The 27,273-nt window shown below is 42.0% G+C and overlaps 1 protein-coding gene across 4 annotated transcripts in view; it reads left to right on the forward strand.

Moving 5' to 3' along the window:
• prkcz (protein kinase C, zeta) overlaps positions 1-24,050 on the forward strand; it is a 555,970-nt gene extending 531,920 nt beyond the window's left edge. For all 4 annotated transcript variants that reach the window (XM_078557946.1, XM_078557944.1, XM_078557945.1 and 1 more), the window contains one exon: positions 21,977-24,050. In XM_078557946.1, the coding sequence (XP_078414072.1) occupies positions 21,977-21,984 (8 nt within the window). In that variant the 3' untranslated portion in view covers positions 21,985-24,050. The remainder of the gene's footprint in view (positions 1-21,976) is intronic.
• Positions 24,051-27,273: the final 3,223 nt, after the last annotated feature.

Here is a 27,273-nt window from a genome sequence, read left to right on the forward strand (position 1 = left end):
TTGAAAAACAAGCTGTGAAAAGATTGCCAAAGGAGGGCTCTCATGGCTTGTGGGAGGAGTCGACTACAGCACTTGTGGATCTATTGAAGTGGTACCCAACTAATTTCCGTTTAGCCGAATAGATACAAAGGCACAGCTGAGATGTTAGGAACAGTCAAATGCCAATTTAGAATGTGGCGCCATAACTCAAGTTGCATATTCTTGTGAGAGTATAAAGCCATTTGGGCCATTGTCGGATTGGCTTCCAAAGATCCTTTGTCCCTCTCGTGGGAAATCCCAAGTGTCAGAAGGAACCAACTGAAAAGGGGCCATGGACCAAATGCAAATGTCTAATGGCCCTAAGACCTATAAACCTTGCTGCTGGCAGTTTAAGGTTTTGAAGGCACCCTCCCCCACAATACTCTGATAACATGAGTGCAAATTGGATTTGTTGTGTAATCCTAAGTATACCATCTGACAGTATCCTGACTGATGCTTCTCTTGCTTAGCAGAACTTAGTCAGATCCAAGCCCTATCATGCCTGTGTTGTATGTGAGGATGTGTCCCCTACCGGTGCTCCAGAAGGATGTGATAGCACTCCAAAGGACTCAGTAGGAATGTACTGTCTGGGATGAAAGTAGCCCATGGGCTCCACAATGACTCCCTAGCTAGTGACTGGAAGGTGACCATTGCAGGCTTATGTTCATTCATGTTTCTGTTCGTCATTTCCGCAGACATGAGCATGAGTGCCATATGGATAGAGCAGGCAATGTTGCCTTCATCCTGGCAATCAGACAACTAAGAAGGAGGAGTAGAAGGGTCCATCGCCGCGAGGCTGGGCCAAGGACAGAGCCTCACCCTGATAAATAAGGGCCAACCCTCCAGACTCAGAAGCTGAGGCTGACAAAATCTTAAGCAGAGGCATCTGGCAAGACCAAGGGTGTACAGAAGACACCTCTCATACTTCCAGATGAGTGAGAGACAGTATCATAGACACCTTTGCATGTCTAGAGATGTGGTGGCTCACATCTGGCACATTCTCTGGGTGGAGTTGGCACCACAGGGACCGGAAGGCCATCCATTGCCAGTGGCTCTAAAAGTGACCACTGCTGTGAACTTCTTCACGAATGACTCATTCCACTCTGCAGAATTTCTCAAGCATCTGTTCACAAATGCAGTCAGGAGGTTATGGACACCCTATTTAGCAAGGTGCACAATTACGTCCAGTTCTCCTTCTATGAAGCCAGCCAGGTTGCCAGAGCAGTGGCATTTGCAGTGATCTCAGGATTCCCACAGGTGCAGGATGCTATCGACTGCAGTCATGTGGCTTTAAGTGCTCCCTGGGAACAGCCACTTCAATTCATCAAAAGGAAAGTGTTCCTCTCCCTCAATGTGCAGCTGGTCTGCAACCACCAGAAGCAGATAATGCAGGTATGTGCAAGATACCCTGGAAGCTCCCAAGACTTATATATCTTGAGTCATTTGCAGGTGCCATAGATCTTCAAGGCCCTCGGCGCATCTAGGACTGGCTCCTCAGTAACTAGAGCTACCTGCAAAAGATTTGGTTGATGATGCCCATTCAGCGGCCACAAAGTGTCTCAAAGGAGAGGTATAAAGCTGCTCATTATGCAACATGCTCATTAATTGAGCAGACCATTGACATCTTGAAGATTGTATTTTTGATGTCTGGACAAGTCAGGCGGCACTCTCCAGTACTCTCCTCAGGGGGTCTCACGCATCATCGTGGCTTGCTGCACTCTATACACCTGGCAATCCAAAGGGGGGAATGTCTTGCCAGAATGAGATGGAGGAGCTGCATGTCTCCTCCGATGATGAAGGCATCGAGAGGCTGAGCTCGATGAGGGCAAGGAAACTGAGGCTGCCGAAGAACACCCCACAGCATGGGCCAGACAAGGTAAGCATGCACGTGACATGCTTATAGTCAGCAGGTTTCAGGAGAATGATGACTAATTGCTTGTACGAGCCTCGTTAACCAGTGCCCTCCATGCTGGGTCCACCTTACCACCTTGGTTGCAATCCTCAGCAGGTCAACACAGCACACCCATCTCTGAATGAGGAGTTACAATCTTGCATCATGATGTCCTCATCCTTGGAAGGTATGGCAGATTTGGGAGCATATGGCCTTTCTGTTATGGGATAATAACTATAACGTGGCGTTTTATGCACAGAGTTGAGATGGTGCAGCTCCCCCAAGCATCTCCCCAACATTCCACTGCTTATGGCAGCCTTCAAAAGGCAGGAGCAGCACTACAATCCTCATGCTCTCATGGCAGTATGCCTGCAGTCTGGCATGGCGCCTCAAGGAGGACAGTCATCACTCAGTGGTTCTTGCCTTCATGTGTGAGTTCCATTCTAAATCCGCACTGTGTTTTATCTGCACAGGCAAGACAAGTGTTCAGGCTTCATCATCAGAATCAGTCAGCAGCATTATAAAATTCTTCAGGACACAGTCATATGTAACTCTCAGCAATGGATGCGAGGCTGCAATTCAGCTCACCTTTTAGTGAACTGCGAAACCTTCAGGAGCAGCATAGTCTGATATCTGTCAAGCACTTATGACGATGCCTCCGTTTAGAGTCTCCCAATGTCCTGTGCTGCCTAGCCATAGCAACTGTGGGCCCTGAAGAAAATGACATCTAGGCCTTAAGGACCCCAATCATTGATAGTAAAGAGGACACATCAGATGTCTCAGAGACTCGCTTTGATCCCATTAGAAACCTTCACATTTTCATTTCAACAGTCTGACAAATGCACACGGAACCCAGGCACACTGATGCGATGGTCAGTTGCACATTACCATGTCGATTGACCATCTGAGGGTTAATGTGTCAAGATGCTAGCCAAACCACCTGGTTCAGTGCTACATCCTCCCATGTCCAAGTCAGGCATTTGGGGCCTCTGCAGACAACTCCTAGGTAACACAATTTTAACCATCTAGCAGGAATCGCAAGGCTCAATCAGTCAACGAGGCTCATAGCTCTAAATCATGGAGGTTGGAAGGTAGGGACGAATATTGGTGTGATGTTCAGATGAACACAGACATGAGATAACTCTGCAGGCAGACTGGTGTGCATAAGAGATCCAAGTTTGGGCCCATATGTGAAGGCTTACGGAAAGTACATGAAAGCCAATAAAAGATGCACCGACCCCATGTTTGTCACCATTCAATCCTGTAAGATTCACATTGAGTAGTCTACAATACAGAAGCATCAGGGGACTAAAGTAGCGTGCAGGTTCCAAACTCGTGAAGCAACATTACATGAACCTCTGACCCAGGTCTCAGAGATGCCTTGGCCAACTACAACATTTTAGAGGCAGATGCTTCACTCATGTTGACACTGCACAGAGAACGGTCAGGCACTGTAATGAGATAGTTCTAGACACCATAGAGTGGAGGCAAACGCTGAGACATCTGGGAGGAGGGGGGACATCTGTGATACTTGGCAGACCACAGAGCATTTCATCAGATAGAAGAGGCATACACGAGAAGTGGAATGAGTCAAAATCTATTTAGATGTGTGCAAGTTCTATACAGATTGTGGACACCCGTGCTACCTTTTTGTTCTTAGTATTTCTTAACTTTTTTTACCTGACCACAACATCTAGGTACTTCCCTGACATCCACAGCAGAAATGGAGACAGCAGCAGTCAGTCAATCTGTCAGCAGCATTATAAAATTCTTCAGGACACAGTCATATGTAACTCTCAGCAATGGATGCGAGGCTGCAATTCAGCTCACCTTTCAGTGAACCGCGAAACCTTCAGGAACAGCATAGTCTGATATCTGTCAAGCACTTATGACGATGCCTCTGTTTGGAGTCTCCCAATGTCCCGTGCTGTCTAGCCATGGCAACTGTGGGCCCTGAAGAAAATGACAACACTGCCATCTAGGCCTTAAGGACCCCAATCATTGATAGTAAAGAGGACACATCAGATGTATCAGAGTCTCGCTTTGATCCCATTTGAAACCTTCACATTTTCATTTCAACAGTCTTAACAAATGCACACGGAATCCAGGCACACTGATGCAATAGTCAGTTGCTGACTGCTATGCCCTGTTGTTTGTGATTACCTTGGCCAGCGTCTTCTGGAGGGCCCTGACCTGCTTTGGGTCTCCTGCTGTGGGGCAGGTGCACCCTCTTGGGCATGTGGAGCTGCAGATGATGGAGTCACAGGCAGAGGGGATTGGGATTGGCTGGACGCTCCCGGAGTCACCTGCATGGATGCGCAATGTCCTGGACAAAGGTCTCCATGGTGGTCGCCATCCTCCAAGTGTTGACCTTGGTGCACAATCATGTCAGCGTTGCGAAATCAGACTGAACATTGACGGATTCCTCCACCATCTGTTGCGATCTGGTGACGGCATCTGACAACCCTACCTGATGTTCCTGTGTCTATCTTTGCAGCTGCAACATCTGTGTGAGGGCCAAGTCCAAAGACTTGTCATCTGACTCAGACTCTGTAGGAGCCTGGCCACCAGCAATCCTCCGAGTGCCAGTGACCTTGGACATCCTTGCCTCCACCTGCTGTGGGTCCAAATCTGTGATGTGCTCACCAGACTGTGATGCGGAGCCTGCACTAGAACTAGGTCCCACCAAGGTGTGTGTGTCTCTCCACTCGTGGAGGGTGCAAGTGAACATCTAGTGGGTCCTCAGGATCCTTATCTGAGGTGGTGTGGGTGATGGGGCTGATCGGCAGGCTGTCGCTGGGCCTCTTACTTTTGTTGCCTGTCAAAGAGAGAAGAGATAATTAGTGATTGGCTGCATAGTCAGCAATGTTTCAAAGCACTCATAGTTTCGTCGGGTGACCGATGAGCTGCTAATGGGTCCTCAGTGGCTTGGGAGATGCCAGTCTCACCCTCAGCACAGGCACGGTCTGCCAGCCAGCTCTGCCGCATGCTCTTCAAAGATGATGAGGGCTCTGAGCTCGGGCACCACCACCCCACCCCTCCAGTCTGGGATCTCTCCCTTTTGTTATAGGCGACCATGCCCTGCATAAAGACAAATGGACGGGCTGTGAGCAGGGTAGATGCCAAGGCAGATGATAAGATGCCTAACTTCTGTGTGCTGATTTGCCCTGTGTAAGGGCTGAAGACACGAGCTGTACAGGATGTGAGAAGTGATGAAGATGTGAAAGTGTGTGTGTGAGAGAGTCAGAGGTGATGTCCCTTGTGCTGGTAGTGTGAGAGATCCGTGTGGAACATAACCCTGCGAAGGCCTGATGGGCTTGTAAGCATGTGAGTTAAGAGTGAGGAGAAGATTGACTTACCCTGGCAGAGTGAATGAGACCATTCATCTTCTTCTTGCACTGGATGGCAGTCCTCCTCTGAGGAGCATTGGCGCTCACCGTCCTGGCGATCTGCTCCCGAGCTGGTGTGGTGAGGTTGGTGGACCTCCTCCTGCCATCACGGAGGTAAAGGATGTCCCGGCGTTCCTCAACTGCATCGAGAATTGCCCCCAGTGCATTGTCAATGAACTTGGGGGCAGTTGGCCTCTTTCCTTTCGGTGCCATCACTCACCATGGCCAACCCCGGGAGGCAGAGAGTGAATGATGTGCACGGGTGCAGTTTAAATATGGCACTCGGAAAGATGATCTGATGAGGTCATAGTGGGGCAGACAAATCCCAGCCCTTCCCACGATGAGATTTGATGTGCTTCAAGTTCATGCATATATAATGGTCTGAAAAGCAGACAATTTGTTGCGAAAACCCACCAATTTTCACGCCCACCACCACATGGAGTGGAAAATTCCGCCCCTGGTGCGTTTAAAAGATGCCTTAAACAGTCCTTCTGAATCAGTGCAATATTTTGGAATAAAATTGATTAAAGTTATTTACTTAGGAACGTAGGAACAGGAGTAGGCCATTCAGCCCATTGAGCCTGCTCCACCATTCAATTAGATCATGGCTGACCATCTACCTCAATGCCACTTTACTGCACTATCTCCATATCCCTTGATGTCATTCGTCTCCAGAAATCTAGAAAGTTCTGTCTTGAACGTGCTCAATAATTGAGCTTCCACAGCCCTCTGGGGTAGAGAATTCCAAAGAATTCTCCTCATCTTAGTCTTAAATGGCCTACCCCTTATCCTGAGATTATGTCCCCTAGGTTTAGACTCACCAGCCAGGGAAAACATCTTATCAACATCCACCCTGTCACGTACGCCCTGTAAGAATTTTGTAAGTTTCAAAACATACTCATACTGCAAAACTTTAGGGAATGCAGATCCAGCTTCCTCACTCTCTCCTCGTAAGACAATTCCACCATCCCAGGGATTAATCTCATGAACTTCTGCTGCACTCCCTCTATGGCAAGTATATCCCTCTTTCGATAAGGAGACCAAAACTGTACACAATACTCCAGGTGAGGTCTCACCAAGGCTCTATACAACTGTAGCAACTTGTCCTTGGGATGTGGGCTATTCTGACATGACAGTATTTATTGCCGATCCCTACTTGCTCCATGAGCATTAAGAGTGAACTACATGGCATGGGACTGGAGTCACTTGTAAAGCTGACAGACTAGTGGGGTGGCATTTTCTCTTTGCTGAAGGATATTATTGAGAGAGTTTTTATGACAAATTGGCATTCTAGTCAATTTCTGGAACAAATGACCAGATTTATTGATCTCAGCCACAACTTTCCATGGTGGGATATGAACTCCAAAATGTCTTACTAGGCCAGTACCATAATAACTGCTTTCATTTGCATAGCACTCCTCATGTGCAAGAAGACATCTAAAAGCATATTGCCTTAATAAGGAAGAGGTGTCATCCTTGGCACAGTAATAGCAGCCTTGTCTCTGAATCAAAGATCATGGGTTTAAGTTCCACTCCAGAGTCTTGATTACAAAATCTAAGCTGACACTTAGCGCAGTCTTTGAATGAAATAATAAACCGAGGCCCTCTACGCATTCTCAGGTGGATGAAGGAATGACCCATAGCACTATTTCAAGGAAGAACACAAGTTCTCTCTGGTCAATTTTAGCCAATTCAACCAATATCAGTTTAAAAATAAAAAATACTTAGTCATGATCGCACCGCTGTTTTTGGAACCTAGCTGTGCCCAAATTGACTGCCAACATTACAACAGCGACTAACTACATTTCAAAAAAAATCTTAATTGGCTGTAAAGAGCTTTGGAATGTCCTATGGTTGTGAAGGGCAATATATAAATGCATAAATATATAAATCCTCAGAGTTTCAGTTATGCCTTGAGATAAGATTCTATGGGGGTTCTTCCATTAATCTTTTGACTACACCACCCTACACCTTTTCTGTACAGACCTCAGGACTGTGAATACTTCAACTCCTTGGTCAGGTTGCCGGCAGATACCAAACTACCTTCCTACAGCTTTCCAAACTAACTCTGCTGACTGCTTTCTGCAGCAAGGCTCTATTAGGACCACTGTAAATTTCTTCCACTAGCTGCAAGATAGAGCAAATTTTCCAGTTGCTTTTCCCTCACGACATTCAAACTGAGATAGAAGCTGCCCACATTTCATGTGGTGAACAATCAAGTCAGTATTTTCTCTGCTGGAAGTGCAGACCTAACTGACTAGCATTTCTTGTTAGATCTTTCAATCTGGTGAGATGCAGTCTACACCAAAGCAAAGCTGCAACTGCTCCCAAACTGAACTACTTGCTTTTGTCAGAAAACACAGACAAATTAAACAAAAGAACCTTCTAGCCCACAGCCCATCTCTATAACAATGTGGCATGCTTTGGGATGACCTTAAACAGAAATGTAAATTAATTATTTTACCTTCAACAGAACTCGTTGATTCCCTAACCCATCATTTATCTGTAATGGAGTTTTATGACCCTTTCTCCAGACCTTCTGGCTCTATTACAAGCTTAGAGATGGATCATTAGTTGTTCCAAGATTTTTTTCACAATCAACTCTGACCTTGTAAGATAAAAACAGGTTAATTAAACCTAGGCTTGTTTGATTTGCCTTTACATTAGGGTTGTTTATCAGTTTCTTCAACAAGCTTTTTCCATTTATCTTACACTTTAATCTCCAACCTAAAAGTTATATTATAAAACATGAATTATGAACTAGATACTCACAACATAAATAGTGGATAATAAGCAGGAGGTCAGTAAGAGAACAGAGAAAATATATTCAATGTCAAATATAAAGGTTTTTAGAAGATTTTTAAAAACAAGGAAGGAAGTAGCAAGCTGGAAGGAACTATACAAAAAGTTTCAGAGGACAGGAGCATGTGGCTAAACAGACATCAGTGATGGTGTAGAGGGAGCACAGCAAGCTAGTTGAGCTCAAAGAAGTTGGGGTATTGATTGTTTGGAAATTTGTATACTAATAAGGACATATGTTGTAGTGCACAAATGGGTTGTAACTTGTAATCAACAAAATATGAATATGCAGCTAGGAGAATGCTACAGAAATTATGATCGCAGCTAAGCTTACCACTGGACAAGCCTGATTCCAGGGTGGAACCCAGTTTGATAGATCCTAACTTTTATTTTGTTTGTTTAAATACATGGAGAGTAGCTACTGAACAGTCACAGGAGTCAGCTGATGAACTTTTAACAAAAGAATAAAACATTTATTCAACAAGAGAAGATTAACTATATTACAATACACCTTCACCCACAACTATACCTTTATAGATATATACAGATTTGTAAGGATAATACAAGTTATAAAAGCTGTCTTATTCCCTAATGTCCACTGTAAGTACACAGTCCATGTACCAATAGGCACCCTGTGGTCAGACACACCACACTCTGAAACCAAGTGACAGATGCCACCTCAACCAGATGTTGCCGCTCAACTCCCTCCAGACACTTGTCACACCGTGAGCCAACCAGTCTCACTGCACTCCATTTTTCACATGAGGGTTTCCAAACTCCACTGTCCAAGGGCTCACTTTGCAATTTCTCCCAATCTGACCCTTCCGCAAGGGTTCACCTCCAGGGTTTCAAACTCTCCTTCTGATGTTCCTCTCCCCTGGATCACCATGCATTTAGCTTTTCTTCCACTTTTCTTGCACTCTCTCTCACCAACTCAGCTGTCAACACTGCTTCACATGCCCACAGCAAAGAGTTACAGACCTTCTGTTGTCTCTTTGGACCTTCTTGCCTCTTGCAAGCTATTCTTGCTTTAAATCAGCTTTCTGCAGCTTTTGTCTTTTTAAATCTGAAGCTTGGAGCCTTTCTCTCTGCGCCTTACTCTTAACTTCACTTAACAGGACCTTTTCCGGGCTCCTGATCTTCCTTTAACTAGAAGGTCTGATTGGGACTTTCTGCTGTTCCACTCTACTATAAAATGCTAAATTGGAAGTTGATATGCTGTTCCTTGTGCTTCTGTTGAGCCTCATTGGAATACTGCAAGATCATGAGGACAGAAAAGTCAGAGTGGAAGCAAGGTGGACAATTAAAATGACAGATGACAGGAAGTTTGGAGATCATGCTTTTGGACTCAACATTGAGTACAACAATTTCAAATGTAACGTTTGCCCCTATTTTGTTTCCCTTTGGTTTTGGGTTCTCTCTGTCTCACAATTTTTTCTTTCTTTCCTTTCTTGCTTTTGGATGGCACCGATTCATGATTCTGCCATTCATGCCTCCTTTAGACACATCTTCTGTTACTTTACTTGTCCCATGACTGTTTTCTTTGACCTTGCACCATCAAAACTTTTTGTCATTTAATCTCTCCTCCCTTCCACACTATCAAACTACCACTATTCTTCTTCCTGCCCTCCCCGGCCTGGTCGCTTTCGCTTGCAGATCTATTACATAGTTAACGTTCTGATGAAAGGCGATCAACCTGAAATGCTGACTGTGTTTCTTTCTCCAGAGCTGCTCCTAGACCTGCTGAGTCTTTCTAGTATTTCCTTTTTATTTCAGATTTCCAGTATCTATAGTATTCTGCTTTTCAATCATTGCCTCCTTGTTACGAACATACGAACAAGAAGCAGTATGCCATTCAGCCCCTCAAGTCTGCTCCATCATTTAATAAGATTATGGCTGATGTGACAGTAACCTGAAATTTGCATCCCACCTACCCCCAATAACCTATCACCCCCTTGCTTACCAAGAATCTATCCGCCTCTGCCTTAAAAATATTCAAATACTCTGCTTCCACCACCTTTTCAGGAAGAGAGTTCCAAAAACTCACGACCCTCTGAGTGAAAAGATTTCGCCTTACCTGTTTAAAACAGACAACCCCTTATTTTTAAACAGTGACCCCTTAGTTCTAGATTCTTCCACAAGAGGAAACATCCTCTCTACATGCACCCTGTCAAGACCCCTCATGATCTTATATGTTTCAATCAAGTTGTCTCTTACTTTTTTAAACTCCAGCGGATGCAAGCCTAGTCTGTCCAACCTTTCCTCATAAGACAACCTGCCCATATCAGGTATTATTCTGGTAAACCTTCTCTGAACTGCTTCTAACGCATTTACATCCTTCCTTAAATAAGGTGACCAATACTGTACACAGTACTCACTAGTGCCTGCACAACTGAAGCATAACCTTCCTACTTTTGTATTCAGTTCTCCTCACAATAAATGATAACAAGTTGCTATTGTTGTTCGACTACCTGCACTAGATATAGGCAGAGCCAGGTAATATCGAGAAGATGAAAGTCTTCGTAACTAAGTTAATTTAAGGGTAAAAGCTCAGCTTTGAGTCAAGCAATGATAGTAGAAAGATTGATGAAATCGAGCTAAAGATGTTCCGGGACCAGGACTTTGGGGAAATAAAAGAAAGTTGGAGACAGGGATAGTTGAAGAGAATGAAGGGGTTAAGCATAGGTTTCTTGAAGAGGTGGATGTAAAATGCAAACTTTAAGAAGCTGGGGACAATGTTGAATGACAGAGATAGGATAATGAGGTTGCCAAGCATGGGGTTGAGGCAGTGGAGTTGGATGGTAAGAGAGCTGGACTGGAAGGGAATTAAGATAGAACATGTGAATAGGTTTCATGGGCAAACTGGTGTTTCTGAGAGGGAAATAGGAAGAACAGGATGAATGAGAACCTAATTGGTGAAGGAGAGTTCAGTTGGGTGGAGAGCAGAAAGCTGACCTGGATATTGGGAGGAAGGTGACTGACAGTTGTGAAAGGTTATGGTAGCTATTACAGAAAGCCGCAATTTTGGACACATGAAGGTTCCCACCTTTGGAGTCTAAAGTAGTGGTGGAGTTTTTGAATGGAGATCACAGGAGGTGATTTGCAGTGATGATCTTGGATTAGTAAACTATTTTAGCCAAGGAAAGGGAGTGATGGTATAGTTTAAGATTGATGGTATAGTTTAAGATTGTCCAGCCAGACCTAGCTTTGGGGAGCCAGACTGATCACCAAACAAACCCCAATATATAGCCATGAACTTGAGCTTGCCATCGTGTCTTGTTGTAGAAGGGAATAGTGAGAGTGGAAGCATTTCATGAAAGAATTGACAGCATCCAATTTGGAAGCGAAACAATTGTAGAAACTATTGACAAAGATATTGATGATATCGCAGATGGATGACAAGAGGAGGGGAAAGGTTAGAGCTGGAGTGTTTGAGAGAGATTTGAGGTTAGTTTCTTTCCAGTGGCATTGGAAGGATTTAAGACAAAAGATTTAAGAGCCTGGAAAATTCTAAAGACCTCACGGGATCATGATAACAAGGAAGTGGCTGTGTGGAAGTTGTAATTAATTAATAGTAACAACAAAGGAGTTGGAAAGAAGAGCGAGATATATGATTCATGAACAAAAGATAACTTCACGCAGAATTTAGTGCAGTTCTCCAAACCTTTCAATGGCCATAACTGATTAATGAAAAGTTTAATAGTTTGAACTAATACTTTGAACTCAGAGATCTGTAATTGAAAGCTTTTGCACATGCCTTCCTCCACCCAACTGTTTTTAAGCTATTTTACTGCTTGCCCTATTCTTGAGATTGCAACAATTCCTAGCAGAATTGTGGAAAAGCAGAGCTGTCTCTATCATGCTCCAGCCAGTAACTAGAAAGTATACAAGAGCAGCCAGGGTGAATTTCTTACTGAATCTCCTTCCCCACAGGCAAGTGTTCAGCATTCACTCACTGCCTTCCACTGTCGCATAACTGAAAATGGGAAACTCAGCATCTGGGAAAATTGTGGCACCAATACAACACAGATTTGGAAACTAAAATCATATGCTGAGCCATTGATGCATATTTTTTTCTCATTGGTTTATTCAGTGAAGGCAACCATTCAGTGGGTACCTGGATATTGAGAAGAAGGTGACTGGCAGTTGCAAAAGGCTATAGTATCTACTGCAGAAAGCCCCAATTTTGGACACATGAAAGTTCTCATCTTCTGAGTCCTAAGTAGGGTTGGAGTTTTTGGAGGGAGATCTCACGTGGTGATTTGTGGCGAAAAGAAGTTTGGTGTTGTTTCTGTTCTCTAAGAAGATCTTAGATTAGTAAACTCTTTTAGCCAAGGAGAGGGATAGCTTAAGATGGTCCAACCAGATCTAGTAGCCCAAATGTCCTCTACCCAAGTGGTTATTAGTTAACAGTGAGAGTCAGAGGATATTCAAGTATAGAGGGCATCACAGCCAAGCCTGATCCTATCTTCACCCAACATTCTCACACACACATACTAAATAAAGGGTTTCTGGATAATGAGCAATAGCAGGAACCCTGGCAGACTTTCCCTGTCCTCAGACTTTTCTGGCAGGTTTCATTTTCATAAGCACTCACTCTATAATTTTGTCATAAATCTATCACCTAATGTGATACTGAACCCCATTAGAGCAGTTCCTGAACCCCTTTAGAGCAGTGAAGTCCCAGTTTTTACCTCCTGTCTGTGATTAATTTAATAAGCTGAGGTCACAGTAGGATTTCTCCAATTGGTCTTAGTATCCTAAGCAAGGAGGAGATGCGTCATATAAAGTACACACTTATGGATTTTGCAAGCGATCTCTGCAGGAAAAGTGATGTGTGATATGAGGTGAGGATCAGTTTTGGCTGTTATATCTCTTCAGCAGTTGAATAGCCTGCTGACAACTGTCTAAACATGAATAATTGTGATTTGGCAGATATAACAGAGGGTGCCCAGTTGGAAAGGCCATGGTAGCTATTGCAGAAAGTCTCAACTTTGGACACATGCAAGTTCTCACTTTCCATCTTTTCCCACTGCCATATAAATACTGTGGCTACAACAGCAAATCAGAGGCTGGGAATTCTGAACTGAGTAACTCACCTCCTGACTCCCCAAAGCCTTCCACTACCTACAAACCACAAGCCAGGATTGTGATGGAATGCTCTCCACTTGCCTAAATAACTGCAGCTCCAACAACACTCAAGAAGCTCGACACAATTCAGGACAAAGCAGCCTGCTTGATTGGCACCCCAGCTTACCACCTTAAACACTGCCGAAGCACAATGGCAGCAGTGTGTGCCATATACATATTGCACTGCAGCAACTCGTCAAGACCCCATCGAAAGTACCTTCAAAACCAACGACTTCTAACACCTAGAAGGACAAGGGCAGCAGACGCATGGGAACACCACCACCTGTAGATTCCATTCTGAGTCACACACCATCCTGACTTGGAACTATATCGCTGTTCCTTCACTGTCAGGTCAAAAATGTGGAACTTTCTTTCTAACAGCACTATGGGTATACCTACACCAGATGGACCGCAGCAGTTCGAGGGCAATTAGGAATCTGCAACTAATGGTGGCCTTCCCAGCAAGGCTCACAATGCAAGAATCGGTGCTTTCAGAAAGCAGAAGAAATTGTAGAAACAGAAGAGGAAAGCGACATACTGGCTCCCACAATGGTTTCAGAATGTTAAGTGTATAGCTGAATCATGTACATCAAGAAGGTCCAAGATACCGGGTGGAATTTACTGCCTTCCCCCATGGCAAATTTGGTAGTGGGGGCATTTAATCAGGTGTGTGGATGGGGGCTCTACCACTTTCCTGCCTCCACCCCGATTAAGTCTATAGCAGGAACGCTTGTATATGGCTTTCCCTCACCGCTGCCAATTGAGGCCTTTTAATGCCCACTTAAGGGCCTCATCCCACTGCCACTGATATTCACCCAGTGCCAGGCGGGGCACTTGCCCTCACTCAAAGGCACTCAGTACCTTGCATCAGGAAGGGGAGTAGGGAGGGCCACTCAGAGCTACCTCTTCCCTTGCTGTTAATCCCCCTTCCCTCCCTTCTCCCACAATCCCCCTCCAGCTATTACTCACCTCTGGTCTGGGGTCCAGCAATGAGGCCTCAGGTGGGTGCTGTACTGGAGAAGGCACCGCCTCCCCAGTGTGGCTGCTGTTCAAAATAGAGGTGTCAGTTTCCGATTTGCACTTAATTTGGCTGGCACTCCCAAAAAGAGACAACACGGGCTCCTGCCGGCTTTCCAGCAGTTGGGCGAAACCCCTGTCACCTACACTAAATCCCAGCCCGCTGTCTCTGCCCTGTATAGAGCTAGGTGGTCTTGGCCTAGCAGCAATTGGAGTGCTGTAATTTAGCCTCATTGCCCCTAGAAAAATAAAAATTGTCCTTGCACAGTGTTATTGAAGGAATTTCCTCATTGTAGGTTTTTCTTTCCATCTGTGAGTCTAACCCCACCTCAAGTGGAACAAGTTACATGGTTCACATCATTTAAGGAAATTAAGATCACGGTGCAGACATTACTTAAATGTCCTCCACTAATGCATAAATATCACATTAGCTCTCTGACAATTTTGCCTTAATGGTTATCATAAGGTAACCAAGTTTGGGAAAAACTCTTCATCAACCCATCAGTTTGGTAATCTCAAAAATTGTCAATATGGTACATGCTGATTAAGTGAAATATATTTTTAAGTTACTGATACATGGAGAAGGCAACCACTCTGAGAAATACAACCATTTTAAGTAGTGGCTGTCATTTAATCCAGATTACAGGAGACCAGTGTCCATGAAGTGACTCTCTAAGTTTACAGTAAATGTGGCTTCCATATCCCTAAAGTAGAGTCCCGGCCCCAGTTTGTTTTGCGAACCTACAACTCTGCCCAAGAGGTAACAGAATGGGTTTAATAGTGTGATTATCCTGAAGCCAAATTAAATGAGTGCCAATGAAAACATGGGTTTCAGTGTTATGCTAAGAGAGGGGAAGAATGGTAGGGTATACTTTACATAATTTATATTGTGGGGTACTGCAAGGATCAATACTTGGGCCCCAACTGTTCACAATATATATCAATGATTTGGATGTGGGGACCAAATGTACTACAACCAAGTTTGCAGATGACACAAAACTGGGTGGGAATGTGTGTTGTGAGGAAGATGCAAAGCGGCTTCAAGAGGATTGGGACAGACTTAGCGGGCAGAATTTTGCCCTTGGGCGGGCGGGCAGCCAATCGCCGTCGCCGAAACGGGCCCCGCCGCCATTTTAAGTGGGTGGGCCAATTAAGGCCTGCCCAGCATGTCACCCGACGGGAAGCACTATGCGCTTCCTGTGTGGGCAGAGGGGGATTCCCCAACTGGCAGAGTGCGCTCTTTCACGCATGCGCGCGAAAGAGCGCACATCTCCCTGAGGCAAAGTGCTGTCTCAGGGAGATTGCTGAAAGGCAGTGAAACATGAAAAATGGAAAAATTTAAAAATCATTAACATGTCCCCCTCATGTGAAAATGTCACACGAGATGGGACATGTTAATGAAATGCACAAAAACTTTATTACAATTTTATAAATCCAATATCAAACCTCATCCCGCCACTGGATGAGGTTTGTAAAAAAAAATCACTTACCCGCCTGCCCGTTGGGCCTGTGCGCCAACCCGAAGTTCACACGGGCCCCTCAAAATCCTGGTTGATTGGTGAGTTAATGGCCTTAACAAGGCCTTTAATTAATGGCGGGCACACGTCCCGCTGCATAGCGCGCCTGCCAACCTAAGTATCACGATGACGCACACTGACAGCGGGACGCTCGCGCAACGTCAGCGCGTGACATTTTAAGTGCTGATGGGCGGGCTCCGCCACCTGCCTGTCAGCCAGAAGATTCTGCCCAGTAAGTGGGCAACAACATGGCAGATGGAATATAATGTGGAAAAATGTGAGGTTAACTACTTTGATAGGAGAACGGGTGTGCAGAGTATTTCTCAAATGGTAAGAGATTAGAAAGTGTAGGTATACAAAGGGACCTGGGTGTCCTTGTCAGTAAGTCACTGAAAGCTAACATACAGGTGCAGCAAGCAATTAGGAAGACTAATGCTATGTTAGCCTTTAACACAAGAGGATTTTAGTACAGAAGTAGCGAAGTCTTGCTTCAGTTGTATAGAATCTTGGTTAGACCACATCTGAACTACTGTGTGCAGTTTTGGTCCCTTTACCTTAGGAAGGATATTATTGCCATAGAGGGTGTGCAATGAAGGTTTACCAGACTTGTTCCTGAGATGGTGGGACTGTCCTATGAAGAGTGATTGGGGAAACTGGGTCTGTATTCTCTAGAGTTTTGAAGAATGAGAGGTATCTCATGGAAACCTGCAAAATACTTAAAGGGATAGACAAGGTAGATGCAGGTAAAATGTTCCCCCAATTGGGGAGTCTAGAACCAGGGGCTACAATTTCAAAATAAGGAGGAAGCCACTTAGGACCGAGATGTGGAGAATTTTTTTTACTCAAAGCTGTGAATCTTAGGAATTTTCTGCCCCAGAAAGCTGTGGTAGCTCAGTCATTGAGTATGTTTAAAGCAGAGATTGACAAGATTCCTAAATACCAATTACATAAAGAGATATGGGGATAGTGTGGGGAAAAAGGCATTGAAATGGATGATCAGCCATGATCATATTGAATGGCGACGTAGGCTCGACAGGCTGAATGGCCTACTCCTATGTTCTTATGGCAGCAGATGCAGAAAAGATTGCACAACTCTGTTTTCACCACAAAGTACTGCCTTGTCCTCCCACCTCCCCTGTACTCAATATGTATGCAGGGCTCCAGCAATCAGTTCTTACATCTGATGAACCAGTCAGTGATCTGCGTGCTTTCATATTATTTACCCCACATGTGGAAGGGAGGTGCACAATAGTTGATCGAGGTAACCATTTCTAAGACTGGTAGAAGTATCTCAGATTTCAAATAAGTGAAAACTAATTCCTCACCATACCCCAATGCAGCTTGTGCTACTTAAATATATTTTCTTATGAAAAATATGTGACTTATTCAACCTGCAGCTCACTGGTTGAAGATGTATGGTACCAAGTATCTTCAGGACCTACATCATTTTTGTCAATATTCAGATTTCACACATCATACAGTTTGTTTATTTTATATGAAATACTGTACAATGATGCGAAATTAGAAAATAGTTGAAAATAAACTTGTTTTATGGGTGATTTACTTCCAGCTATAATCCTATAAGATATCATTACATCCTCATTGTGTTGAAATTAAATTCTCTACAATATCTATTCTAACTCATTCTTTCCCACATCTATAATCTAAGTCATTCCTTGCATCTCTCAGTTTCCCCACATTCATTCTTCATTCAACATTTTTTTAAAACCAAAACTACAAAATTATCTAGTCTTTCAGCATTGGTGTGCTGCACCATGGGCCTTGAACCTTCATCTAGCCCTCTGAAAAAAAATACATATATTCTTCAATAGAAACTGTGCAATTTCTTCATAACAGTCAAATTTTAAAGGTTTTTAGTTTGGAAAATGCTTGAGTTGAAAGAAATGAAATGAACCTTGAAATATTGTATTATATTACTTTATAAGTGAATCTATGTAGCAGCTCCAACAAGAGGATGCACTCTGTCTCTCATGAGAATCTCAAAGGTGGCTTTACAAGAAAATTATGATTGAACTTTCAACAATGAAAAATGCATTAGATGTTCCAGGCCTCAATGACATTTGTGTTAGTTGGGGATTAAATGGACTTTGTGGCTTTACTGCAATGCACTCACTTAAAGATAGATTGTGTCCATGTCTGGTACTCAACAGACCTAGCGAAATGTACAGAACAATCAAAACATGTTAAGAGTACAAATTACGGTAATAGTTGTTCTTGTACAGATGCTTAGAGTGCTCTACATCCTCTTCTGCACTGTCCGCAGGCACTAACCTGTTAATTAACACCTGCAAAATTGTGCAGAGAGGATTTTGGTATATTAAATGCATAAAGTGCTCATACAAGAACACCAACAATCATAATTTCAACCCTGTGTGTCAGATATTCTTGGGACAAACAGTTATTTTATTTTTGGTTTTGCCTTTTGAATTTTTTGTACAAAACTGAAAGACAAATTTTTAACTTGAGGGTGGGGTTCAAGGAAAGCCTATGTGATAGCGTTCAATTATCATGCTATAACTATTACCAAGGAGAGACGAGTTCAAATCTCAAGTCTGCATAACGTGAGAATTATAGTAGGATTAGCACATCAAATTCTTAGCGGAGTCATGAGTTGTAATTTAATTTCTACCAGAAAAGATGCAAGTAGAATCAGAACTGAGGATAGGCACTAGATAGGTAATATTTTGAGTGATTACTTCCTCCAAGTACTCACAAAAGAAAGCATTGAGTAATGTTCCCTTCCCCAAACAGAGGTAACCAATGAGTTCAACATAAATAAGATGGAAGCCTTAGGCTCAAAAGACTTAAGACAAACAACCTACCAGAAATGGATGGTATTTATTACAAAGCGCTGAGGGAAACTAGGGAGATTTGTGAGTAAATGATGACCGTTATGAGGGAGTCAGTGGCTTGATGGTGGGTGAGGGGTGGGGGGAGTGAGAGGAAGGAAACAAGGAACAAAGCAATGCTAGTTGTCTGGAAACAGGCCGTTGTGTTGCCCAGATTCAAAAAGGTGATAAAAATGGCACAGGTAATACAAACTAATTAACCTTGCCTCTATTCTGTCTAAATTAATTGATTATCAGGAGTACATTTGAGGTGTATTTTGGTAGGGTCAATGAATATTTTTAAAGCAGAGGCAGATAACCTTTGACTCCCTTGTTAGTCAAGATTCTATCGGGGGTAAGCGGAATGTGGAGTTGAGGCCATAATCAAACCAGACATGATCTTATTGAATGGCGGAGCAGGCTCGAGGGGCCGAATGGCCTACTCCTGCTCCTAATTTGTATGTTCATATGTATTTGTACAATAGCTTAGTAAACAGTAGTCAACATGGAAAGGTCATACCTGACCACTATCTCAATTCAGAGGCAATGACATCCCAAATGGACTGTAGAAAGCCTTATGACTTACTCCATCTTGAATTCCAAAAGACATTTGACAAAGTCCCATGTAAAAATTAATTAGACACAAATATGTGAAGATTCAGGGTGAACTCTGAGAATGGAAAATGATATGGTTGACGGATAGAGTAACAACTACTGATTTGGAGGAGTTAAAAACGAGACAAGTAGTATAGATGTCCTAGAGCTTTGTGTCAAGTTCACTACTGTTTCTCAAATTATCTGGACTCAGAAACTGAATACCAAGTGGTCCAGTTTGACAGGTACCATATTGGGAGAGGTAGTGGAATTGGAGGAAGCAGCTTAAAAACTAGAAAGTGAATTGGACAAAATAGAAATGTGGATAAATCAATGGCAGGTGAAATGTAATAGATATGTGCAAAACAGAGTATGTAGAATGGAAAAAAAAGCAACCTCATGGTGTTGAAGTAGTTAAGATGAAATAAAAAGAGATTTTAGAATCTTAAATGGACTTAATTCTCAATGTGTCACTTAAATTTTGCTTAATATTTGACAAAAGGTTCTGTTTCCCGTACTCATCAAACTTTACCTCCTGAAGGCTCCAAATTTTACTCAGTTCCACAGTCACCCTTTGGTATCTTGCTGACGTGCCCAATCTGCATTTGTGAGCTTAGTCCGTGAGTATTTTTTGACTGTGCAAGGCATCACACGTGAAATCAATTTTATCTACATGTATGTCAATTCATAGCAACAATCAACAAAGCAAACAGAAAGTTAAACTAAATGGCTAAAGCAGTAGAAAACAAGAGGATACAGTGATTAAACAGCACAGGCCTAGGCCCAACCATCTTCAGCTGCTTCATCAATGACCTTCCTTCTATCATAAGGTCAGAAGTGGGGATGCTCACTGATGTTCAGCACCATGCACGATTTCCCCAGATACTGAAGCAGTCCATGTCCAAATGCAACAAGACCTGGACAATATCCAGGCTTGGGCGGTCAAGTGGCAAGTAACATTTGCGCCACACAAATGCCAGGCAATGACCATCTCCAACAAGAGAGAATCTAACCATTGCCCCTTGACATTTAATGGTATTACCATTGCTGAATTCCCCTATGATCAACATCCTGGAGGTTAAATTGGACTAGACATATAAATACTGTGGCTACAAGAGCAGGTCAGAGGTTAGGAAGCCTGTGGCAAGCAAATCACCTCCTAAGTCCCCAAAGCCTGTCCACCATCTACAAGGCACAAGTCAGGAGTGTGATGGAATATTCTCCACTTGCCTGAGTGAGTGCAGCTCCCACAACACTCAAGCTTCTTGACATCCATCCAAGACAAAGCAGCCTGCTTGACTGGCACCCCTTCTACAAACATTCCCTCCACCATCGACACATAGTAGCAGCAGTGTGAAACATCTACAAGGCACACTGCAGGAACTCACCAAGGCTCCTTAGGCAGCACCTTCCAAACCCACGACCGCTATCAACTAGAAGGACAAGAGCAGCAGATATATGAGAACACCAGTACCTTGGATTTCCCCTCCAAGCCATTCACCATCCTGACTTGGAAATATATCACCGTTCCTTCATTGTCGCTAGGTCAAAATCCTGGAACTCCCTCCCTAACAGCACTGTGGGTGTATATACACCACATGGACTGCAGTGGTTCAAGAAGGCAGCTCACCACCACCACCTCAAAGACAATTAGGGATGAGCAATAAATACTGGCCCAGCCAGTGACGCCCACACCCCATAAATGAATTTTTAAAAAGTGCTGTGATCAGACTGCATCTAGTCACTGAAGCACAAGGCAGACAATGAAGTGCTGGAAGCAGTGCAGACATAAGCTGATCCCCAGTGATGAAGTAAGCCTGGAAAGGAGACATCTGTGAGGTAATCTTAAAGAGGCATATGTGTTAATAAATAGTATGGAGAAGAAGGTAAATCTGGAATAAACATTCAATTATTCTGAGAGTAAGACAAGGGGACACAGATTCAAACTAATAAATCTAAGGCTGATATCAGGAAGTTTTTCCTCACGCAGTATATGATTAATACTTTGAATGGATTTCTGGGTGGGGTATCACAGCGAGAATCCTGAATGCATTTAAAGCACAATTGGCTACTGCATTGGGGGTCTGTAGATTGTTTCTGGATTGATGAACTAATATGGGGCAAATGATCATCCTTATCAATTGTTATCTTGTAATTTTGAGGGGCGGGGGGGACTGCTCACATTCTCAAACCTTCATTTACTGCAATAGATTTATGCTGCATACAGACCAGAAAATCCCAATCTCAGACCACAATTTGTAAAGAGACAGTTATCAGTCAGGGTGTAATACAGTTGTCCTCAGTGCCCTTGGGGTAAGGATGGGAAAAAAATTTGCCTATCTCTGATTACTCCTTTTGGAAAGCAGATTCAGATAGAAGTGGCGATGCCTTGCAGATCAAAAGACTAGGCTCACAAGATACCAGAGGGTGCCTATGGAACTGTTTTACATAAACTTTAGAGCCTTCAACAGATAAAATTGGATGGGTATGGGGAAATTGAATCTTTTGATCAATATTAAGGAAAATTTAGGTTGTGTATACAAAAGGAAAAAATAATAAAGTATGTAACTGTGAATCAGCTACAAATGAGGTAACGGACCAGTTTGACTGATGGTCAATACTGTGAATTGCCCAGAAAGTGAACTTTATTCCCCAAAACAGACTGGAAGGAACAGTTTCAGTGCTGACCTCAACCTAAGTTTGTTCAGAGATCATACTTGGCCCAACATTGTGTTTAAACATTGTTTCAGTGTCTTTTTTTCACCCTTGCAGAGATGTAATAAAAAGAATTGACCAATCGGAATTTGAGGGGTTTGAATATATTAACCCTTTGCTGATGTCATCAGAGGAAACCGTATGAACAAGCAGCATTTGAAAAGCGGGATTGTTTTGCCTAGTTTGTCAAAGGTCGGCTTCAATGAGCTACGGACTCAACTTCGACTCTTTCTGGTTGGTGACTTTTTCCTAACCTACATGCATGCAAGGTTGTGGATCTGTTGCAAGTTTTCCAAGAGCACTGCAAACCATGGTGACTGCTGCTGAGCAATGAAAGTTATTTCAGTGGTAGTTTTCCACAAACAGCCACAGTTTCTCCTTATTTACTGGACATTGATTCAACTGGCATTTTGTTAGTGAAGGGAAGACTGCCTGATCCGTGCCTGCTTTCATGAAGGAATACTCTTTTCATTCCCTCAAAACAAGGAATTATATGATGGCTTCTATGAAGGAACTTGGAGACACTGCACTTTCTCTCTCTTTATAAGTAGACATTCAGAGGTTTGACCTCAAGAGAAAGAATGTACAATACTATATTATTTAAGAACAGTAGTATGGGTAACTACACCTTAACCTGTGATTGCCTTTGAACAACTGGCTAATGTGATTTACAAACCACTGGCTCTAACCTATACATAAGCAATAATAAACAAGAAATCTGTGTTTTATTGGTGAATAATGTACACTTAGATTAATCTGGGTGTAATGTTGTGCAGTACAGAGAAATAATCCAGAAATACTTTATTAGCCACTGAATCACAGCTTCTCGTTAATTGCTGCTATATTATATAATGCCATGGAACAGCTGGACTTTAAACAAAAAAGTGTTTTTATTTTATTGACTATACAGTAGTGTGGCACAGCTATAAGTGACTTGAGTGTTCATGATTATTCATCCAGTTTTTTTTAAGCTGCACTTGTAAATTACAACTAAATCAATACTCCAGTATGTTTTTAGCTATTTGTTAGGCTTAACCAAACATCACTTGGAACTTGTCTTCATTTAGTTCTATGATTAAGTGTGGGATTTGTGGCTTGCAAAGAAATGCAGAATGTAGTAGCATACGTTCTTCTCCCAAAAAAGTACATTAAACATGACAACAGGAGATTGTTTGTATTAGAAATGGTTACTCTGCTTTATACTGCATTTTAAAAGCTGTAAGTAGTACAGGCCATCTTTTAACCCTAGAATCAATGTCGCTACTAATGCCAATTAATGAGCACTTGGAAAGTTAGTCTAAAACCCCAATTTCTAGATTTCCGGCTACCGACAAACCAGCAAAGGAAAGAGGTTTCATTTTTGTACCCAACATCTTGTCCAAAAAGCCATAAAATGTCAAATTGGATTTATTCCATCATCAATTTTTTACATTCTCCATCAAAATCTACACTTACCATATTTATGTACAGCTTTTTAAATTAAAATATGGCCTGTAATCCAGAAATTAGGGTACTCCATGGGTGGTTTCCAAAGATTGTTTTGAGACAGTGAAGTGCCTAAATAAGTTCTCTGACCAGGTCAGATATGTACTCTATTTAAGATTAGCTATAGCCAGAATCCAGGATAGCAATCTACAGGGATGTAGGAAAGAACAAAAAAAAAGCAGGACTGTTGGAAGTGGAATTGAGACAACAATGTACATACTTTATTTGTAACTTATATTTGAAGTGGTGTAATCTGCTTCTTTCTGAAAGGAGAGGGAGGGTGGTGGCCCCTGAATCATATGTGTTAGTGGACAAAATATTAATATTTTTGTGTTCTTTATTCCCCGGCCCACCCTGAAGAAAGATAAAAATAAGCCCTTGTTGTAGTTGGTAAATAGCTGGTTAGTTTGAGCATTCTGTAGTATGAAAGCATCTAACTAATTACAACATTATTACTATATAGAAATTATGAATTCAGTCTTTTTTATTGTGGGTTGAAACCTACTGCCTTGAATTGATTACAGTCTAATTTAACCCTTCAATCACTGAGTGGGTGTAAGAAACTCCCAGAACAGTGCTAATAAAATTCTCTTAATGTTGCAGGGCTTTTTTGTCTGTTAATTACGGATTTGTTTTCTCTCTCATTCTGCTCAAATTCTTTTTGTTGGAAATGTGCAACAGATCTATTGTCAACTGAAAAGATGAAAGACACAGTACTGTTGGGTGAAGGGTTTATACCTGAACTGTTGACCTCTTTTTTCTAGATTTGCTGTATTTCTGTTGTTCTTCACAAATGTGCAATGCTGTTTAATCAATAAAAAATCTATTGGATGGACTGAAGCCTTGTCTTCAAGCCAGCTTGAGCACAGTTTGCTCAAACCTAAATCTAGATTTCTAGCAGGTGATGGAATTAGTGCATGCGTTTTCACCTACTCCCTTCTATTTAAACCAAATGATCCATGGCATTATGTACAATGGCTGGTACTGCACAGATCTTAGCCAATCAGATTTTAACCATCTGATCTACAACATTACTTAATGTTAAGCCAGCTGCCAATTTTGGGTGTCCATATACAGATTGAATTATAAAGCAGTGGTTTCTTTCTGTTGCCAAATACACCTCCATTTGCAAGTTCATTCCTCTCCATTTTTGCTATGTGTCTGTGCGTGTCATTAAGACTGATTATATTGTGCTGAGGGGAAAAAAATTATATTTTAAGTATTCCAATTTTTAAATTTGAAAATTATGAAGGATGTGATCTAAATGTGTGCTAATATGTTTCCATGGTCAGGCTGAATGGATGTATGATCTCCAAAGGCAATACTGATTAAAAAGGTGAGATTGTATTTGGTGTTCAATCAGAGCAAATTCTGGGAAGAGTTTTGCATTTATCCTTACTTCTCTTTTCAATGACTATAAAAATATAAACAATAACAAACAAGCACAGAGCCAAGGCTACTTGGACTCCAAATTCTATTTAAAGACATTTTTCCTAAACAGAAAATGCTGGAATGCACAGAAAATAAAGTCAGCATTTGAAAGAGAGAAACCTTTTAATATTTCAGGTATGACCCTTAATTTACATGGAATGATTATCTTCTATGGCAAAAATCATTCACAGTAGGGCCATCTTCAGTATGAAAATATGGGCTAAACTATCAGGAAAACGTTAATAAAATGTAACAAGTATCTGACTGAACCACATACATCGTAGCCAGGACTCCCACTAGGCCTGCCAAATTTGCAGACCAAATTAATTTTCTTCCTCCATATGCAATTCACTTGCAACCCCTCTCCCCAAACTGGAACCCTGTATTTTCTTCCTATCCAGCTGAGAAAAATCACAACTATTCAACTCACTGCACCAAAAACCTACAAATTATTTCCGTTACCACCTCTTGGTTAAATAAAGCTAGTATTGGCAGTGCCATAAATCAGGGGAGCGTCACCTGGTTCACATCATACCTTTGAGTGGCAATGGAACAGTTGCCATTTATTTTTTATCCCCTAAGAAAACTTAAGTCCTGAAAGGTGCACTGGTGCAAGCATTGCCTCTTGCGTCAGTCATATGAATTCCATAGCCAACTTTTAAAAAAATATAAAAATCTAAGCACAGAAGGGTGGCCACTTTGGCCCGTTTCGTCTGTCTATCCGCTAGTTCCACTCCAAAGCTATCTACTCCAAATCAATGGGAAGTTTTTCTTTACCTACCATATCTAAACCTATAAATCTTATACATTTCTATCAGATTTCCCCTCAATCTTTGTTCCAAGGAGAACAACCCCAGCTTCTCCAACCTAACCTTGTAGCTAAACTGCCTCATTCCTGAAACCATTTTGGTAAATCACCTCTGCACCTTTTCAAGGATCTTCATGTTCTTATCTGGTGTGGTGACCAGAACTGGACACAATACTATAATTGATCATTGGATATTGCACCCATCCGCCCCCATAAACTATGTCATTGCTCCCATGTGCCTATTTTCTTAAATGCTCATCTGAACTAAATAAACTGTTTGTTATGCCACTAAAATCTGAGAGCTTCCATTTTGCTAGTGATCATTTATCACAATGAATAATTGTGTGCAAATTATTTAGGAGGTGGTGGAAATAGAAGGGAAAGTGTTGCGAGAGAAATAATAAAGCTGTAGCCTGGTCTGTCCCAAACTGCTACCAAGATCTTAGCTATCCCAGCTGTATACAATTCATTTTAGCAAATTCTCAATTTGTATCCTCTCTTCAGAACATTTTGTGTGGAAAACTGCAATGGGAGACTGCCTAAGGAAAAATAAATCAGTTTGGTCTGACCTGTAAAAAGTTAATACAATTCTGGTGCAAGTATACAGTGGTCTAACTTTGATTAGTCCTTAATGACAAATTAGAGCTAATTTACTGATTGTAAAATAGTGAGATGTTCATTGTAGTTATTTTGTATATGGCAATTGATTTATGGGTGTGAATTGTACTGTTCTTGCCTATTCTCATAAAAAAAGTGAATTTAAAAAAAAGCATTCTGAAGGTTTGTGTGCCACTCGAGGCCAGTTTTTATTGTGCAGGAATTGATTGAACTATAACACTAGTAAGATACAGGACTATCCTTGCACATCTCAATTAAACATTTTACTGTAAGTATAACAAAATTAACTCAATATTTAGTTTGATGTGCTTTCAGTGGACATTACATGCCAATTCCTACAAGTGTTATTTATATCCCTCTCAGTATTTTGATATTCGTTAGCAGGTACTGCAACTCCAGGAAGACTAGCATAAGAGTTGAATTTGGTTGAGCCTTTGGGAGGAGCAATGCTTTTCAAAGTGGTTTCTCCAACATTTTGTGAATTCTTCAAAAGAAAAATTCTGGAAGATCAAGATTAAATAAATGAAACCACATCCCTGGACAGTTGAGATGAGCAAGGAGGTGCTTATGTTTTATTTTGTAGAAAAATACCATTTTTTTTTAGCAAAAATTGAAAATGTTGATTATACACATTCAGACCCAGATAAACGCATAACATTTTTAAGGAATTTTGTATTCATATGAGAACTACAAATGGACAGAGGGAGGAAAATTGAAATGAAAAGATGCTGATGAAGGGTATTTACCCAACACGAGGTACATTTTGCCAAGCTCTGCCCTCATATTCTGTCTTTTTCAGATATGAATTAACCTTTTCTATAAATCCAGTATTTTCTGTTTTTATTCCAAAACTAGATTTGTAAAGTATGCTTTTTGCTCATTTCTATTGTACAAGATTCCTGATTCAAGAATTAGGAAGTACCATTCAGCCCATCTAGTTCCTGTATTTGTGTTTCATACAAAGTATCAATCCAAGCACAAAATATTGGCCCAGTATTAAAATTCAAGATAA

The sequence above is a fragment of the Cetorhinus maximus genome, chromosome 15 (assembly GCF_964194155.1).
Source record: "Cetorhinus maximus chromosome 15, sCetMax3.hap1.1, whole genome shotgun sequence".
NCBI classification, from domain to species: Eukaryota; Metazoa; Chordata; class Chondrichthyes; order Lamniformes; family Cetorhinidae; genus Cetorhinus; species Cetorhinus maximus.